We start from the raw sequence: 18,853 nt of genomic DNA on the forward strand, positions 1-18,853 counted from the left end.
AGAGGTGATGTAATCAAGGAAAGGCTATTGACTGCATTTGACATAAACACACATGCAGACATAACAGAGCATATTCCATTTATACATGCAGTCACATACGGTTAATGAATGATTGCATTTTGTAGTGAAAAAATCTCATGGGGAATTCTGCCTTAAAGTACGTAGAAGCTCATTGAGCTCACAGCTGGCTTAAACATATTCCTCCACAGTCTCTGTTTCTAAATCAAAAAGCCTCAAAAATACAACATAATGATGGAACACAGCAAACAGCGCCTACGAATCAAGAAACAGGAATAGCAATTTACCAATGTATCTTTTTTAAAGTTGCCATCCATTCACACCTACTTTGTAGCACTACAGAAACTAAGTTTGAAAAATATAGCCATAGATTTGGACTCATTTTGGATATGGGCCAGTCTATGCCGCTAAAGTCATGGTTAGTTCTACAGTAAGAGTATCTTTGTCATTATTAGGGACCCCAGGAGACGAATTCTGCCCTCTCAGCAGACCTAGAAAACTTACTGTAGCTTTTAGACCATGCTCTCAACAGATCTGTGGCTGTGTCAGCAACACAGCCACACACAAGTCTTTAATCAGCTGCACACAGTGGATGTCATGCAGTATGTTCAAGCAAAATGATCTGAATGCCAATGATTCCGCAAAAAGATCTTTGTGTGGGAACAAATTTTATGTTTAACTTAAACATATTAATGCAGTTGCAATAATATGTGGAAAGGAAAGCAGGATCAATCATGTCACTAGCTCACTCTGGCCAGCTTGTACATTCCACCACATACTGTATGCATTTTTGAAGCATAAAGCATAGAACCCAAGTGGCCCTATTTGGGTCACTGTGTAAACAAGCAGAGCAGCAAACAAGCCTAACTGAAGCAGTAGTGGATGGTGGGGCCTCTCATGAGGCTGCTAAGAGGGAAGCAAGTTGCTCTTGGGCCTGATGACTTCAGACAGTGCGCTAGTGAGATGAATAATGTGTGTGTCTGATGGGACTGGGCGGCCATACCTCGACAGGCCTACAGCACTGGAGTGGAGAAATAGAACCATCTATGCCTACAAAACACACACTTGCTACTTTGAACTCACTGCTGAGAGAAAATTACCAGAAAATTGCATTGCCAACTGTATCAAATTACTGGGCAAGATATATGCAATAGCGCAGATCGAAAACAAAGTAACACCAATAATAGAATCCTTTTATTGCACATTGAATATAATGCTGGTGTATTTTAATATAACACTTCATGAACCAATAATAAAATGTTTTGTTAGTTTGTATACATGGTCCTCATAAACACATCTTTTAAAACCATTGTGTGTTTAAGAAAATTAATAATAATAACAGTAATAATAATAATAATAATAAAAAGGTCATACTTTATTTTAAGGTCCAATTTTCGCTATTAACAAACCATTAACTAAGAATTTTGCCTCCATAAACTCCTAATTTACTGCTTATTAATAGTTAGGTGTAGGTAGGTGTTAAGTTTAGTTGTTGGGTAGGATTAGGGATGTAGAATATGGTCATGTAGAATATGTAAACAGCTAATATGCTAATAATAGGCATGCTAATAAGCAGCTAGTTAATAGTTAGAATTGGTCCCTATACTAAAGTGTTACCTAATAATAATACTGTAGCTGCACCTATCATAGGTATTTACCACAGTAGATGTATCCACCAAAACATAGACTAGATAGACTCAGATTCCTAGATTCAATAAAATACAACAATGATTGATTGCAGCTGCAGTAAGGGAGAGTAAAATGTTATAGTCTCATTGAGAGATACATGATTTGATTTTATGAATGACAGAGTGTATGTATTCTAATATGATTTGTTTTAGGACAAACACACCAATGAATTCAAATTAATTGAATGAGAGAATGATCACCGATAAGAAAAATAAGCCACTAAGCACAGCCTCTCTCTTTCTGTTTTTTCTCTCTCTTTCCAAAGAGTCCCCTAGCCGGAGTCATGCAGTCCTTCAGAGAGCGGAGTGATTTCCATGGCAACCAGCACTGCTACCAGCAGGAACCCCAAGAATTATCACGCCTTGAGAGTTATAGACATCATCACAGCCAGTCCAGACAGGGCTATGAGCCACACTCTCTAGCTGCCGCAGGGATGTCAACAGAGGGAGCAGGTTCTAAAGACTGTTATGGACAGCAGACCTATCCCATCTACACCAGCACCAGTGGTACTCAGACTAAAAAACCTTATAGAGGAGCCAAAACTCCAAACCAGCATCTGCAGGCTGGCTACAGCAATCACATGGGCACTGGATACACAGCCCAGTACATGAGTGAAGGTCACTTGCAGCAAAAATGGGATGAGTCACCTCAGATGACCCAGTTTGAGCAGGACATGGTGGGACGGCTTGAATCTGGGGTCAGTGGGTCATCCCAGTACCTAGAGCAGAACATGCTAGCTATCTCTCAAAGTCAGTGCCATCTACCTTCGCAGTCCTCTGCCCCAACCTATACAAGTCCCCATCAACAGGGCCTCCCACCCAATCCAGCACCATCTCCTTTAATGTATCCACAGGGTCACCTCAATTTCCCCCAGCACTCGCAACACCCGTCTTCATCTTCATCATCTTATATGGAGAAATGTAATGCAATTCCGCATGGCTACAAAGGCTATGGTATAGCACCTAATGCCCAGTATGGAAGACAACTCGGCAATCACAGCAGTCTAAAGCAGAGTGGATACAGACCTCAGAATAATTACGGTTATCAGCAAACTCCATCAAGGTCTGGATTTGAACAGGGTTCCCTGCAAGGAATGTCTGGTACACAAGAGAACCTTCAGAAATTCCAGCACTACAATCAGCCCCAGCAAAACTACTGCATAACAGATATTTCTGTAAGGTCACCAGAACAATACTATCAGACCTGCAGTCCAAGCTCTAGTCATTCACCTGCAAGGTCTGTGGGAAGATCTCCCTCATACAATTCCACACCTTCCCCCTTAATGCCAAATCCTGATTCATTCCAGTATGGCCAACCTCCCATCAACTCCGGGGCTTCATCATCCGCAGGTCTGCAAGACCAAAATATGCTGATGCCTCCTCATACTCATTCATCACCCAGTGTGAACCACCAGTCCCAGAGCTATTCTGGCTCCATGAAAGAACGGTTTTCCGAAAAGCTCTTGTCCAACCCCAGTTTGTGGAGCCTCAATGCGCTGACGTCTCAGGTTGAAAACATCTCCAACAATGTCCAGCAGATGCTGCTGTCCGAGGCCCTTATGGCTAACAAAAAGATCAGCAAGCGAAATCATCCAAAAAAGGAAGACTATAGAGGTCAGTTAAAGGGTATGGACGAGTCATCTTGTCCTGATAACCAACATGGTCCTCCTCCATCCGATGCTTTCACCATTTCCAGATCCATGACAGCAGAACTGCAGGAGGGAGGATACTCTAGCAGCACTGAGGACCAGATGGACAGGAGCTACTACTATTTTGGTCAGGAAAAAGGTCAAGCACAAACCCAGACACACTCACGTCTCAGCCTTGACACAGTGTCTACTTGCTCCTTAAACTCAGCTGACGATGTATCCATTAGATCAGGTGACTCAGTTCGAAGTCTCCAGAGTGTAGCGTCTGAGGATAATCTCAACTGTGACCCAAGAGTACAGAGAGTACTGACTGGAGAAGAGCCCAACAGCTCTCTCCGCTGCATTAGAGATGAGAGGTCTCCAATCAGTGTAACAGCTCCAAGTCCTATGAAACAAGAGAGCAATTCACCACCAGACATAAAGCGTTCAGAGAGCACTCTAAAGGAGAACTTTGAGGAGTCAGCATGGACTGAGAGGACGGCTGATGAGGAGGAAATTGGACAAAGAAAGCTGTCTGAAGAGCATGAGTGCAAAGGAGAGGTTGCAGAAAAGCAAGAGAAGTGGATGGAGGATGAGAAAAGTCCTTCTCTTTTTCAGAAAATAAATAAACCAGTATTAGAGGAAGCTTATTCTTATGAAACGGAAGAAAATATCTACCAAGGGCAGCAAAAAAAATGTGACTCAGAAAAAGAAAACTCATCAAAGATGGACTGTTTTTCTGAACTTAATCACAAATGTAATGAAGGAACAGAAATAAAATCAGAAAATGTCAAATCAGAGCCACAGACCAATGCTGAAATGCTTGTGAAAACATCACCCAGCGATTCAGGCCCTGATCTGTATTTGCCGAAGAAAGAAGAAAATTCAAAGAGTGAGGATTCCATAGAGAACCTCACATGCACTGAGGGACCAGTGGACACCTTTGAGGAGCAGCCGTCTGTCCTCTCCCATAATTCCACTGAGTTGAGAAAGGAAAAGGAGAGTCTGACAACCTCAGAGGAGGTTGTTAATAATAGAGCAAGACCACAAGAGTCCTTTGCAGAAGTCTGCAGTACATTTGAGGAAATGGGAAACATGCCACAAGTCAACACAGAAACTGGAGAATGCTTTGCCCAGGACACACAACACAGAGGCAACGAAAGGAGGTCAGCCATATGTGACATTGCACCTAAGCCTCACACTGGCAAGAGTGGCTTCTCAGCTCTCAATGAGAAAACAACACCTTTACCTCAGGCTAGGGATCATCACATCGATCGTAGTGATGCAAAGGTGCTGGAGCCTGACTCTCCTCAGTTGCCAGGCAAGTCAATACTGCACTCTGCACCATCTTGGGCTGACACCCCACCCTCTCCCAAAAAAGGGGATGAGGATATGGAACCGGGGATAAGCTGTCCCAGTGCAGTGACTCCCTCAGCCAAACCAGAGCCTATGGCCCCATCTGCACATACAAGAATGTTCGGTAAGAAACATGCACGGGGCAGGAGAAGACTAATGCATTCAAGTGTGGGAATCAGAAGGCAGCTAAGTGTAGAAGGAGACAGTGCTCCACCTTCTGGCCAAAATCCCAGTATGCCCTCCAGCAAAAGCACCCTTATTCTTGACCAGATGGAAACTGCCCACCAGGATATTAGCAGTCAAACACCAAAACTTGTGACAGAGAGTTTACCATCACGGATGTGCACTCGCTCCTACGGTTCACAAAGTAGCCCAAAAGTCTGCCCTCAAGAGAGAAAGAAACCAGGTCCAAAGCCTGGTCCAAAACCAGGTGGGAAGCCAGGTTCAAAACCAGGTCCAAAGCCTGGTCCAAAATCAAATCTAAAACCTGGACCGAAGCCTAGTGCAAAATCAATTCCAAAACCTGGTCCAAAACCAGGACCTAAACCTGACGTTATGCCCAGTGTAAAACCTGGTCCCAAACCAAGTTTAAAATGCACAGGACCCAGAGAAAATGCAAAGCCTGGTCCAAAACCTGCTTTAAAGCCAGGTCCTAAACCTGGTCCTAAATCTGTTTCTAAACTAGGCTCAAATCCTGCAGCTTTAACAAAGGAAATACTTGTTCCAAAGCCAAGTCAAACCACCGCAGAGTCAAAGACAATTGAGGGCTCGGTACCTAAAGGACCAGGCCGACCAAGAGGAATCACCTCTAAGATCAAATCAATAAAGCGAGATGAAAATGTTCAGATTACAAAAGATCATACCAAGGACACACACTGTACACATGAACTTATTTTGCAAGATGTGACCACAGCATTAACTTTGGACACACTTGTTGGTGTTGTGGACACCACTAAGGATGAAACTGTGGGTTCCACTTTGGAATCTACTCTAGACAGCAGTTGTGTGAAGTCCTTAGCAAGAGATCAAAAGTCCATGGTGCTGAGATCACGGAAACAAACTAGAGAAAAGCTCACTGAAGTTAAAGAGCAAGAGAATGATAAATCAACGGAGACACCTTCAGCAATGTTCATACACTCACAAATACAGGATGCCACTGTGGATCAGTCATGTAAGACTGAATCTTCAAATCTTGAATTACCTAAGCAGAAGGATATTTCTACAGATTCACTTCAACAACCTGAAGAGGTAGTTTACCTCAAAAGAAAATCCAGTTTACCATCCTCAGAAACCAAAAAGAGAAAGAAAGGTGTGCAAGAAAGAGAAATGAAGACACAGGAGCCTCTATCAGATACAGTCACAGGAGTCTGTAATGCAAAGGGAAAGCGAAAGAGAGGACAACACTTGCAAGCAGAAACTGTAAGCGCCACTGTGACCACTGATAACCTTCCCACTGATGACGTCGGTGACATGCCTTCTGTACCTCCTCAGTGTCCCACTAAAACCAAATATTTGCCTCCGCGGAAAGGCAGGGGACTTAAATATGAGGCAATGGTTCAGAAAATCACATCCCCAGGGTCCAAAAAGCAACCTGTAAATACCCAACCAGATACTATACCAGAAGAATCAACATTAAAACCAGTGCCACAGGTATCACAGCAGAAAGAGACAATGAATGCCCCTGAGGTGACTCATGAGGTGGGCGAGGGTACTATAAGTACACAAGAGACCCAAAATACAGGAATTCAAACTCCAAGGAAAAAAAGGAGAAAGTGGGCCACTGTAGAGAGCAGCGATGCACCAGATGTAGCCCTGGAGGCTGGGAGCCTCGTTATCAACACACCAAGGCTTGCCAAACAGAAAGCCATTAAAAACAACCATGAGATGCATCTGAAACAACGAAAGAGGAGAAGAAAAGGCATTGAACCACCAGAAAGCATCTCCATTGTGGAGCAACGGGAGCCTGTACAGACTGATATTTTGCCCCCACCTCCTCCCACCTTCTCTTTACCAGAAACAGGTGAACAGACACAGAATGAGGAGCCACCAAAAGAATTATGCTTACCACTAATAAAACCAAAACGAGGCAGGCGGCCATCACTCAAAATCAAACAGGAGCGCCTCTCAAGTCAAACAGAAGATGACAAAGTAACGGAGAAAAAAAAGCCTGGGCCAAAAAAAAAGGTAATGAATGTCCTCAAAGTTGTAGTAAAGAGGCCAAACATAAAGGCAAAATGCAGCAATGATCTCTGCCCAACAGTGAAAGGAACATTATCAGACTTGTATCCAGCAATGAGTAACGACAAATGTTCATTTAGACCATATGTACACATTGACAGCTCTTTGGAGCCAGCATCTCTTTGTACCATCGTCAACAGGCCTGAGGAAGAGCAGATGCTCAGCCAGGCAAGAAAAAAGAGTGCAGCTAAAATGAAAAATCTAGTCACAGTTACCAAGGCAGTAACAAACTCCTCGGTAATGCTCCAGGGGCCCTTAGTTAACAAAAGTCTAATTGACAGGTGTCTAATGTGCTGCCTATGTGGAAAGCCAGCAAATTACAGAGAGCTTGGGGACTTGTGCGGCCCCTATTATCCTGAGGACTGCATACCACGAAAAATGCTGTCATCAACACACAGGAATGATTTCAGGCAAAACAGCAACTGTGCAAATAAGACAGAGGTCAGCTGCATCACAGAGCAAATGAACTCACAGGGTGCATGTGAGAAGGATGCCTATCAGGAAGGGGCAAGTGAAGGACACAGAGTGCATCCCAGGAAGGGGAAAAGGGCAATTAGGGAACAGTTAAGAACCCGCCCCACTTTGCGGATGAGGTTCAAAAGGCTGCTGCTGTTGCAGAGAAGACTTAGTGGAACCTCTCCCTCTGTTGGTGAGGAGGGCAGTGGAACGGCTCTGCAGAGACTGCAGACAGAGGCTGAGGTGAAAGAGCACTGGGCTCATGAAGCTTGTGCTGTCTGGACCACAGGCATAATACTTGTTGGAGGCAAACTCTTTGGGCTGATGGAGGCTGTTCAGAAAGCTGCACATGCAGTAAGTGTTTCATTTATATTAAATGCACTTCATTAATAACTTCCTGTACGGAGCAGATTTCAGAACATGTTTTGATGTTTGGAATAGTATACTCAGAAATAGCAATATAGACCACACTGTATGACACAATGCAATGTGCTTGACTCAAATGAAAACAAAACAACTGCAATATCATTTGTGAGCTTTTTCTAAACACTGTCAGAGCACACATATAATTAGATAAAAAATAGTTATAACCGCATTTCTGAGATGAGGTTGATTTGATCTATATTAAAACAAACCCAGTAATAATAATAATAATATGCATTGACTCTAGTGGGTTTGGAATTGTATTAGTTATACTGTATTATTTGCAACTGGTGGTGGCTCAGGAGGCTGTCAGGGAAAGAGTCGACATTTTAGAGAGAAGCTCCTCAGGCTTTCTGTCTCATCACAGAAATGCTCCAGGTGCCAAGGTGAAGGAGCTTCCATCTGCTGTAGCTGGAAGAGCTGTACTCAGAGGTACCATTATGTCTGCGCCAAAGAGATAGGTAAGAGTTCTGCCACTTAGAAGTGTGCTGTGAGTTTGTGTACAATATTTACTGTCCATCTAGTGACTCCACCCATGAAGCTCTGTTTAGGAACTAAGCAGGGTATGCAAGCATATATAATTACTAGATTCCTCCTAGACTCGTACACCGTACTTTCAACTATTAACTTACTGAGCGGAAGGTTCTGACCTACAGGTTAAAACAACTAACCCCACTTTTATGGGTGTGTGTGTGTGTGTGTAACATTTGGCTATAGGTAAATTTTGACACTGGTGCTACCTACCAGAATATTTTTTCTATAAGGTACTTTGCTTAATTAGCCTTATGCGCATATGTGACCATGTCTAGTTTACCTACTATAATTATTGTGACTAGTTGTTCCTTGGAAGCTTCCTGGGAACTGGTTTGACTGATAAAAACCTATGTACTCCAAATCCCAGAAGTTGCATAGAAATGGAACTGGCAGATATCGTCCGCTCTGGACAATATGCACCAGATGGTTCATGAATGCTCCATGGCGTGTCATCCAAGGCTGAGACTAGTTCCCCTCCATCATGAATTTCTCTCTGCCATCAGAAATTGCCATCATAGAAAGTGGTGGTTGCATCACTGGATATGGGTTAAATCAGAAATTAGGGTGAACTGGCCTTGCTTTGCATTTCCAATGGCATCTTCTAAATTCTATTTTTAATTCTTTGCCTTTCTTTCCTCTGTATCTTTTACCAGGCTGCACATTTCAAGAAGAGACCTTCTCTATTAGGTGTCCAAAGCACAAGGTAAGCAGGTTAATTGGTTTCACATGCAGCAAAGGACATCTCTGATCTAAAAGACACCCCCATTATACCATGAACTTCAATGTCCTTGTAACATTCTACCACCTCCCTAACAACAGTGAGGAGTGAAACTAAACAGCAGAGCACAGTTCCTCATCAGCACCATCTCACCCTTATCTGTCTGCTATTGACTGGGCAGCTCTCCGCTGACAGGAAAAGTTAGTGAAGGGATGTTAATTAGACATTCTAGGCTCTCTCAGTCTCCTTGTTCCCCTTTAGGAGCCACAAACTTTAAAGAGCAGAAAATAGAAGACATTTAGAAGTGCTGCCTGATGATTATTACTCGATGGGGAACGGCCAAATTTTTCACTCAAGGTCTTGGATCTTGCCTGAAGCAGAAAGCCATCTAAAAAACTTTCAAGCTCATATTGAGTTTTTCAAATTCCTAAATCCAAAACATTCTGCATTATTTAGTCACCCTTCATGTCATTCCAAACTCACTAACAGGAACATCTCTGAAGAATCTTTACACAGATCTTTTTTTCCAAACAACCACTGCTCACCACAAATGTCAAGTACCAAAATAAGACCAAAGACCATAAAGAAGTCCACATGACTTGTGCATTATATTCAGAGTCATTAAAACACAAGTGGGAAACAATAGCGTCAATCCAGGTCAAGGTGCCATTTTGCTGCCATTGTAGATGGGACTGGTCAATCTGGTCCTGGTTTTAATATGACTTCAAAAGGACTACTTCTGTGTGCTGTGTTTATGGTGTTTTGTTCTTTTGGAGCTTGATGGTATTGTGTTGTATTTCATGAAGCTGCACGAAGATTCTTCAGAATGTTTTCTTCTGTGTTCTACTGAAAAAAAGCATATGGGTTTGGAACAGCACCAGAATTAAAGGAATAATCCAGGTTCAACACAAGTTAAACTCATTTGATAACCCTTGTGGCATAATGTTGGTCAATATACACATTTTCATTTACTTGTTAGTTGTTGTGCTGGGCCAGTTGTGGTTGCAAAGAGTGTATTTTAGCATTAGCCTACTCTATGCATTTGCTAGGGTGTTGTGGGTTGTTACGAGATTGCTACATAGCGCTCTAGATATGGCAAGTTACATGTCCAAGTTTAATACTTAGGGTTAGTTCTTTCTGCAGTAATATTCATAATGCTCACCTTCGCTTAGATTCACATGCCTCTTCATTCTTTTTATACTTTTCCATTTTGCTGGCCCATGCGCCACCTACAGGTAATCTGTGAACTACAACAGAGGTAGGTCAGGGAGAGAGAAAGGAAAAGAGATAGACTGAACAAGAAAGACCGAGAAAATGGGCATGGCAGAAAGAGAGAAAGAGAAATGATATTCAGCAGTAGTATAGCTTCCTCTCGGAGACAGCGAGACAAAACCTCGATGGAGATCAAAACACCCCGCCCTCCTCTCTCCCCCTCCCTTCCTCTTTCGCCCTCCCACGACAAAGGAAGAGGAGAACGGAACGAGAGAGAAAGAGACAGACAAACAGAGCAAAGGAGAAAGTTCAGAACAAGCAGAGCACACATCAGCAGGGGGATCTAAGGGCTTTGGGTCTCTGGGATGCCAATTTGCCGCTTTAATGAAAGCGAGCTGTAGAGATACCACCCCCGTTCAGGTCTCCCAGGAAATCTCCTCCTCCTCTTCATCTTCCTCTTCTCCTCTGTGCTCGCACGCACTCAGTGGCGAGCTCTGTTTTAGGTTCACGTGGCTTGAGAGCATGACAACAGAAATGCAGCACAGGCGACGCTTTAGGTAAGGCCAAAGGGGGGCAGCGCAGCAGGCAGGGCAAGAGAATGATGCTGTTCTTTCCCCTGTTCTTGCAAAAGGAAAAGCTCCATTTGCATTTCCTGAAGGAAATGCCAGTTCTGGCCAGGCAGCAAAAGGATAGAGTTAAAGTTTTGGGTAACTTTAGGTTTTAGACTTCCAATAAAATGTCATTTTGCAATCGCATGTTCATCCGGTGATCACAGGAATCATCTGTAGTCACTGCACTGACTAGGTGACAAAACATTAGTGCTGTCAAATGATTAATCGTGATTAATTGCATCCAAAATAAAAGTTTTTGTTCACATAATATATGTATGTGTACTGTGTATATTTATTATATATATATAAAAACACACACATACAGTATATATTTTGAAAATATTTACATGTATATACATTTATATATTTATATTCTTATATTTTATATTATATATTTAATATATAAACATAACATATTTTTTCTTATATACATGCAGGTGTTTGTATTTTTATAAATATACACAGTATACACACATAAATTATGTAAACAAAAACTTTTATTTTGGATGCATTAATCGCGATTAAACGCGATTAAACTAATAAATATATGCAAAACTTAAAAACCAATCAATATTTAGTATGCAAAATATGGAAGAAAACGGACACTAATGCAAATGTTCCATTGCAGTCAGATTTTGAATGCTGAAGTTCTATCAAGAGATTCTGCTAAATTTAAAAAAAATGAAATCGGGAAAAGCCGTCTGTATATGTAATTTCAGTGACGCAGATCATGTGAAGCACATCCGAAGTTCAGTTATTACAGTTGTGATCGGATCACCCGAGATGGGTGCTATTACCAGATGTAAACACATCCTAAGTTAAGCATTTCGGGCTTAACTAACCGCCAATGTTTGTTTGCAACAGCAGAACGTTTGATGAATATCAATGCAGTCCTTCCTCGCAAACAATGTAACAAGGGCTGCGGTTGCATCGCGGTGTGAGAAAGATGCTGATTACCAGCGATGAAGAGCAAGAGGATTAGTTCAGAGATCAGAGAGAAAGCGAGGGATCAGACCCAGAGCAGAGGAGGGAAAGAGAGCGAGTGCAACGGCAAGAAAAGCTGCGGAGGAGGAGAGATACATAAAACAAAAATAGCATCCATGCCAGCGCAGTTAGGAAACGGTCCTGCAGTGTGTTTCAGAGAACGGGCCGGCTGTAGATCCCGGCTCGACGGTCCTCTCATATTGGCGCAGCGGCCACTGCTCCAACGCAGGCAATTAGAGAGCTCATGCAATGCGTGTGAAGCTGCACATAGCAATGCGCATATAGTGTGCCTCTGCTGCCGCATACATAACACACGTGTCATGCACAGAGTACAGATAAAAAAAAATAATAATAATAAATATAGCTGCAAGCAGCAATTCTGGGGCCAAGCCTGTCAAAGGGTTCCGTGACTCCCATAAGTAGCTTAAATACAACAATGTAACTGCTGCAGCTTTTGTTGCTTGACTCCTAGTGATAACAATAAACCAACTTACAAATAATCCTTTAACAATTCTGCATTTTCTACATGTTTTTACTCAAATCAGTTTAGAGCATATCCAAGTTATCCACTTTTATTTGTCAGTACATATGTTTCCTGGGATCAAACCCATGACTGTTGCATTGCTAACAAACCACTCTACCAACTGGGCATAAGGAACATGAAACGTGCGCAACTGTCAACCTTTGCGACTGTGAACATGTGAAAGTGAAGCCATGTGACTGTGAACCCTTTTGACTGTGAACCAATGTGACTGTGTGATTTAAGTACACAAGGGGTGACAAACTCCGCAGTTTAATTATAGATTCATGAGTTTACCATTCAGTATTAATGGCAAACAAACTTCTTGTCTTCAAAGGTGGCTCAACTTGAGACCAGACTTGTGCACCGAGGTCAATGGGTAGTGAAGTGACGTGTGTCCATGTATGGTGACCCATACTCGGAATTTGCGCTCTGCATTTAACTTCCGCCCTTTCCCCGCTCTACACCCCTTCCCCTCTCTACTGCCCTTTCCCCTCTCTACACTCCTTCCCCTCTCCATCCCATTCTCCTCTCTACACCCCTTCCCCTCTCTTCCACCCTTCCCCTCTCTTCCACCCTTTCCCCTCTCTACACCCCTTCCCCTCTCTTCCGGCCTTTCCCCTCTCTAAACCCCTTCCCCTCTCTTCCGCCCTTTCCCCTCTCTAAACCCCTTCCCCTCTCTTCCACCCTTTCCCCTCTCTACACCCCTTCCCCTCTCTTCCGCCCTTTCCCCTCTCTACACCCCTTCCCCTCTCTTCCGCCCTTTCCCCTCTCTACACCCCTTCCCCTCTCTTCCGCCCTTTCCCCTCTCTACACCCCTTCCCCTCTCTACTGCCCTTTCCCCTCTCTACACTCCTTCCCCTCTCCATCCCATTCTCCTCTCTACACCCCTTCCCCTCTCTTCCACCCTTTCCCCTCTCTACACCCCTTCCCCTCTCTTCCGGCCTTTCCCCTCTCTAAACCCCTTCCCCTCTCTTCCGCCCTTTCCCCTCTCTAAACCCCTTCCCCTCTCTTCCACCCTTTCCCCTCTCTACACCCCTTCCCCTCTCTTCCGCCCTTTCCCCTCTCTACACCCCTTCCCCTCTCTTCCGCCCTTTCCCCTCTCTACACCCCTTCCCCTCTCTTCCGCCCTTTCCCCTCTCTAAACCCCTTCCCCTCTCTACTGCCCTTTCCCCTCTCTCCACCTTCTTCACCTCTCTTCCATCCTTTCCCCTCTCTACACTCCTTCCCCTCTCCACCCCATTCTAATCTCTACACACTCTTCCCCTCTCTTCCGTCCTTTCCCCTCTCTTCCGTCCTTTCCCCTCTCAACCCCCCTTCCCCTCTCTACCCTCCTTTCCCCTCTCTACCCCCCTTCCCCTTCAGTTCTTGGCCCCTAATAATAAGAATAAGAATAATAAAATCAACAGATACTATAAGTGCCTATGCACATAATGATGCACATATTTGGATTTTAATTTGGAAACTTTTAAGCATCGCAAAGTTCCCATGGTTAAACACTTGCTACACACTGAATTTGTAGAAAATCTTCAAAGCTTTAACCTTTTGTTTCACACAGAATGCAAATCATACACTGTGGTTTGTTTAATTTTACAGAGACTTGAGTTGTCGAAGGTACAACTGCAGCAATTGGCTGCAAGTGACACAAAATTGCACAGTTATAAAGATGCCCTTTACGTCATTGGAGAGATGGGAATATACACAGATGCAGAACTTCAGAAGTTGATCTGAGAATAATTAAAAGGAATGAATTTGTACTTAAATGCACTGTTATATTTTTAACAGATTGACATGAGATCATCCTTGGAAAGGCACAAAGCCTGCAACAGAAGCAACTTCTGCATCGTTTCTTGCCACAGTACCTCTTGCGGTCAGGGCATGCTTCACACTGTACAACATTCACGTTACATGATTGGGCTGATTTTTTCTTAGAGAGCATGACAGCGCACCGCATTAAAAGAAATGATCATTCATATTTTCATAACCGCTTGTCACGTTCCCTCTCGGGACACAAGGAGCGAGGAGACGTAGGGGTTCCAATAACCACATTTATTGAACAAACACTGAGACGAGGAGATTGGGGAGAGACGAACATCACTGACGATTAGACCGGACACAGGGGCTAGGAAACACAGGGCTTATAAACACAGGGAAATAAGGAACAGGTGTGGACTAATCAAAACACAGGGCTAGGGACTAATTAAACTAATGAAGACAAACGAGGACAGGAACAGGAAGGCCAAATATGGGCACAGGAGGAGGGGAAACACAAGACAAGGACTGACATTACGCCCCCCTCCGGAAGGCGTGTCCTCACGCCTAACACCATCCAATGGGGAGGGGGGGTGGGCGCTCTGGAGGCCTCCAGGGCGGTGCCCGTTCCAGGGGCCATGGCGGGTCAGGAGACTCGGGAGGCCATGGCGGATCTGGAGACTCGGGAGGCCAGGGCGGGTCAGGGGACTCGGGAGGCCAGGGCGGGTCAGGGGACTCGGGAGGCCAGGGCGGGTCAGGGGACTCGGGAGGCCATGGCGGGTCAGGGGACTCGGGAGGCCATGGCGGGTCAGGGGACTCGGGAGGCCACGGCCTATTTTTTTCGGGTCGTGTGGCCTTGGCCCTTGGCCCGGCCACACAGGCTGTGACCCTCTTACCCCCCCCCCCAAAATTTTCTTGGGGAAGCTCCCCCCTGGGAGCCACAGAGGAGCGGACTCTGTCGGGCGCTCTTGCAGCGCGGACTCTGTCGGGCGCTCTTGCAGCGCGGACTCTGTCGGGCGCTCTTGCAGCGCGGACTCTGTCGGGCGCTCTTGCAGCGCGGACTCTGTCGGGCGCTCTTGCAGCGCGGACTCTGTCGGGCGCTCTTGCAGCGCGGACTCTGTCGGGCGCTCTTGCAGCGCGGACTCTGTCGGGCGCTCTTGCAGCGCGGACTCTGTCGGGCGCTCTTGCAGCGCGGGGCTGGACGGAACCAGCGGGAACTCAGGAGGGCTGGACGGAACCAGCGGGAACTCAGGAGGGCACGTGCGTGGAGCCGGCACTGGAGGGCACGTGCGTGGAGCCGGCACTGGAGGGCGCTCGGGAAGCGCGGACACTTGGGGGCGCTCGGGAGGCGCGGGGCTGGATGGAACCAGCGGAGACGAAGGAGAGCCGGACGGAACCAGCGGGAACTCAGGAGGGCTGGACGGAACCAGCGGGAACTCAGGAGGGCTGGACGGAACCAGCGGGAACTCAGGAGGGCTGGACGGAACCAGCGGGAACTCAGGAGGGCACGTGCGTGGAGCCGGCACTGGAGGGCGCTCGGGAGGCGCGGACACTTGGGGGCGCTCGGGAGGCGCGGACACTTGGGGGCGCTCGGGAGGCGCGGACACTTGGGGGCGCTCGGGAGGCGCGGACACTTGGGGGCGCTCGGGAGGCGCGGGGCTGGATGGAACCAGCGGAGACGAAGGAGAACCGGACGGAACCAGCGGGAACTCAGGAGGGCTGGACGGAACCAGCGGGAACTCAGGAGGGCTGGACGGAACCAGCGGGAACTCAGGAGGGCGCTCTTGAAGCGCGGGGTTGCGGGGGTGCTCTGGGCTGAGGACAGCAGCAGTGCTGGGAAGAGTTGGGTGGCCGGAACATTTGGCAGGGCATGTGGAGGGTCCTGGCGAGCGGTGAGCTGGTGAGGCCGGGTTGTTCTCGGGTTGGGTTGGACGAAGATCGGTTTGACATTCTTCGACTTCGAAATCAATGCCATGTACATTGAGGACATAATTTATCAGCCCGATAAGGGAAAAACTGGACGTGGGGATATCGCAGCTGATGACATCTTTGTCCAACCCAAACCGAAAACACACACCGAGCGAGGCGTCAATCCAGCTCACCTCGTTGGAAAGCTCAAGAAACTCCTCTACATACTCTACCAACTCCCGACCATCCTGCCGCAGACACCAAAGCCTGTCTTCAGCCATAGTGTTGTTGTAGGTCCGGTCTTCTGTCACGTTCCCTCTCGGGACACAAGGAGCGAGGAGACGTAGGGGTTCCAATAACCACATTTATTGAACAAACACTGAGACGAGGAGATTGGGGAGAGACGAACATCACTGACGATTAGACCGGACACAGGGGCTAGGAAACACAGGGCTTATAAACACAGGGAAATAAGGAACAGGTGTGGACTAATCAAAACACAGGGCTAGGGACTAATTAAACTAATGAAGACAAACGAGGACAGGAACAGGAAGGCCAAATATGGGCACGGGAGGAGGGGAAACACAAGACAAGGACTGACACCGCTGGCCAAAATCAAAAACAAAACTAAAATTAAAACATCTTTGAGAGCAACCTGGTGTTTCGGGGGCCCTACGCAGCTTGCGTATTCTGCGTATAGGGAGGATCGGCTCTGATGGAAAATGACAAATGAGAATCAATTATCAGAATCGGCATAACCCAGTGAACAAAACGACATAAAAATTACAAATTTTGGACAACATTTTCAAAAGTTATAAGCATTTTTGCAAGAATCTTTATACCTCTGGAACAGTAGGTGGCGCTGTATTCATTCTTCCGGGGTAACTCCAGGACATTGTGCTCATGATCCCTACCGATTTTTGTGCAGATATGTCAAATTATTCAAAAGATATTGCAATTTATGACAAATTTCAAAATGGCGACACGTGGTTCAGCCAATCCTGGCAAAAATCAGCATGACCCAAGGAATCCACAGACACAAAGATTATAATTTTCTGACTGACTGTTCAAAAGTTATAAGCGAAAATGTGTATCTCACGACCCATAGGTGGCGCTGTTCCCAACTTTGGCATGGACCCTCAGATCATGGTGTTGACAAAGTGTACCAAGTTTCGTTTTGATTGATCAATGTTTGGCAGAGATAAAGACTCTGAACCAATTTTGGGTCAACCTCGTTGCATTCATAACATCATAACTTTTTTTTTCACTAGAAGTTTAAAAATTCTGTTTAGTAATTTCTGTTCAGCTCAGTCCAAACATCATCTGAGCAAATTTTGGGAAGAATTGGACAGATTTTGAAGGAGGAGAAGTAAAAACACTGTTTTTCATTTACTTCAATATGGCGGACAGACACCATATTGGAAAATAACAAATGAGACAAAGTCAGAATTTTCATCACCCAGGGAACGAGACAACATTTCCAAAAGTTATAAGTGTTTTTGCAAGAATCGTTATATCTCTGGAACACTAGGTGGCGCTGTCTTCATTCTTCCGGGGTAACTCCAGGACATTGTGTTCATGATCCCTACCAATTCTTGTGCAGATTGAATGTGATCAGCATGAAGAGAGTAATCAGGTGTACTACGTTTCATTTTTCTAGAATTAGGGGTTCAGGAGTTATTACCATTTCAATGTTGAATTTTTTAACTGGTGGTGGCGCTATAGAGTTGGTGCTAGAGACCCCAAAGTTGGCCAGATCACTATTCATGGCCATCACTACAAGTGTACCAAATTTCATAATTTTCCTATGTTCCCTTCATAGGGCTGCCATAGACTCCCATGGGCCAAAAATAATAAATAATAATAATAATAATAAAACATACAGCTAAAATAGGGGCTACAGCCCTTCGGGCTTGTCCCCTAATAATAATAAAATAGTAAAAAATGACATAACATTTTTGTTTTTGTTATATCTGCTCATTTTTGGTTATTTATTATTTTTTTATTTATTTAAATAAAATAAACATAAATGAACAAACAAGAAATTTAAAAAATAAATTAAATAAATAAGTACCAACACTTCATTTTTAAGGCAAGAAAATGAACAGGATATAAATTAGGCATGGGAGCGTATGAGTAACAACTTTTCATGAAGAATTGTGACTTTTTAAACTAACGTTGATGTTTCTGTAATTGTATTAAATATGTTATTTAATATTTTTTATTTCAAATGTAATAATGTAATTGCATTAAATATGTAATAATATCATTATATGTTTTAAAGTGAGACAAATCAACCAACGCCACAAGTCTTCACATAATTCATTAATTCATTGGAAGTCGTGGCCTAATGGTTAGAGAGTCGGACTCGTAATCCAAAGGTTGCGGGTTCGAGTCTCGGGCTGGCAGGGATTGTAGGTGGGGGGGAGTGAATGTCCAGCGCTCTCTCCACCCTCAATACCACCCTTGAGCGAGGCACCGAACCCCCAACTGCTCCCCGGGCGCCGCAGCATAAATGGCTGCCCACTGCTCCGGGTGTGTGTTCACGGTGTGTGTGTGTTCACTGCTGTGTGTGTGTGTGTGTGTTCACTGCTGTGTGTGTGCACTATGGATGGGTTAAATGCAGAGCACGAATTCCGAGTATGGGTCACCATACTTGGCTGTATGTCACTTCACTTCACTTATGCTGTTATTTGTTTTATTGTTTTCCCTTCAAAATGATGTCACATTCTGGAGGATGATGTTATATAGGAACTGGCTTTTGTTAGTTAAAGAAATATTACAAAAGACTAACAGCATGGAAAGTT

At 44.9% G+C, this 18,853-nt stretch overlaps 1 protein-coding gene across 1 annotated transcript; it reads left to right on the top strand.

Moving 5' to 3' along the window:
• Positions 1-1,990: 1,990 nt before the first annotated feature.
• On the top strand, positions 1,991-14,117 carry LOC306868047 (retinoic acid-induced protein 1-like; the record flags this gene model as incomplete). Its single annotated transcript, XM_079414034.1, has 4 exons — positions 1,991-7,738; positions 8,175-8,268; positions 8,995-9,044; positions 13,983-14,117. 4 exons carry the CDS (start codon positions 1,991-1,993, stop codon positions 14,115-14,117), a joined length of 6,027 nt encoding a protein of 2,008 aa, XP_079270160.1.
• Between the last annotated feature and the right edge of the window lie 4,736 nt (positions 14,118-18,853).

Source organism: Barbus barbus, assembly GCF_936440315.1.
Source record: "Barbus barbus genome assembly, chromosome: 4".
Lineage (NCBI taxonomy): Eukaryota > Metazoa > Chordata > Actinopteri > Cypriniformes > Cyprinidae > Barbus > Barbus barbus.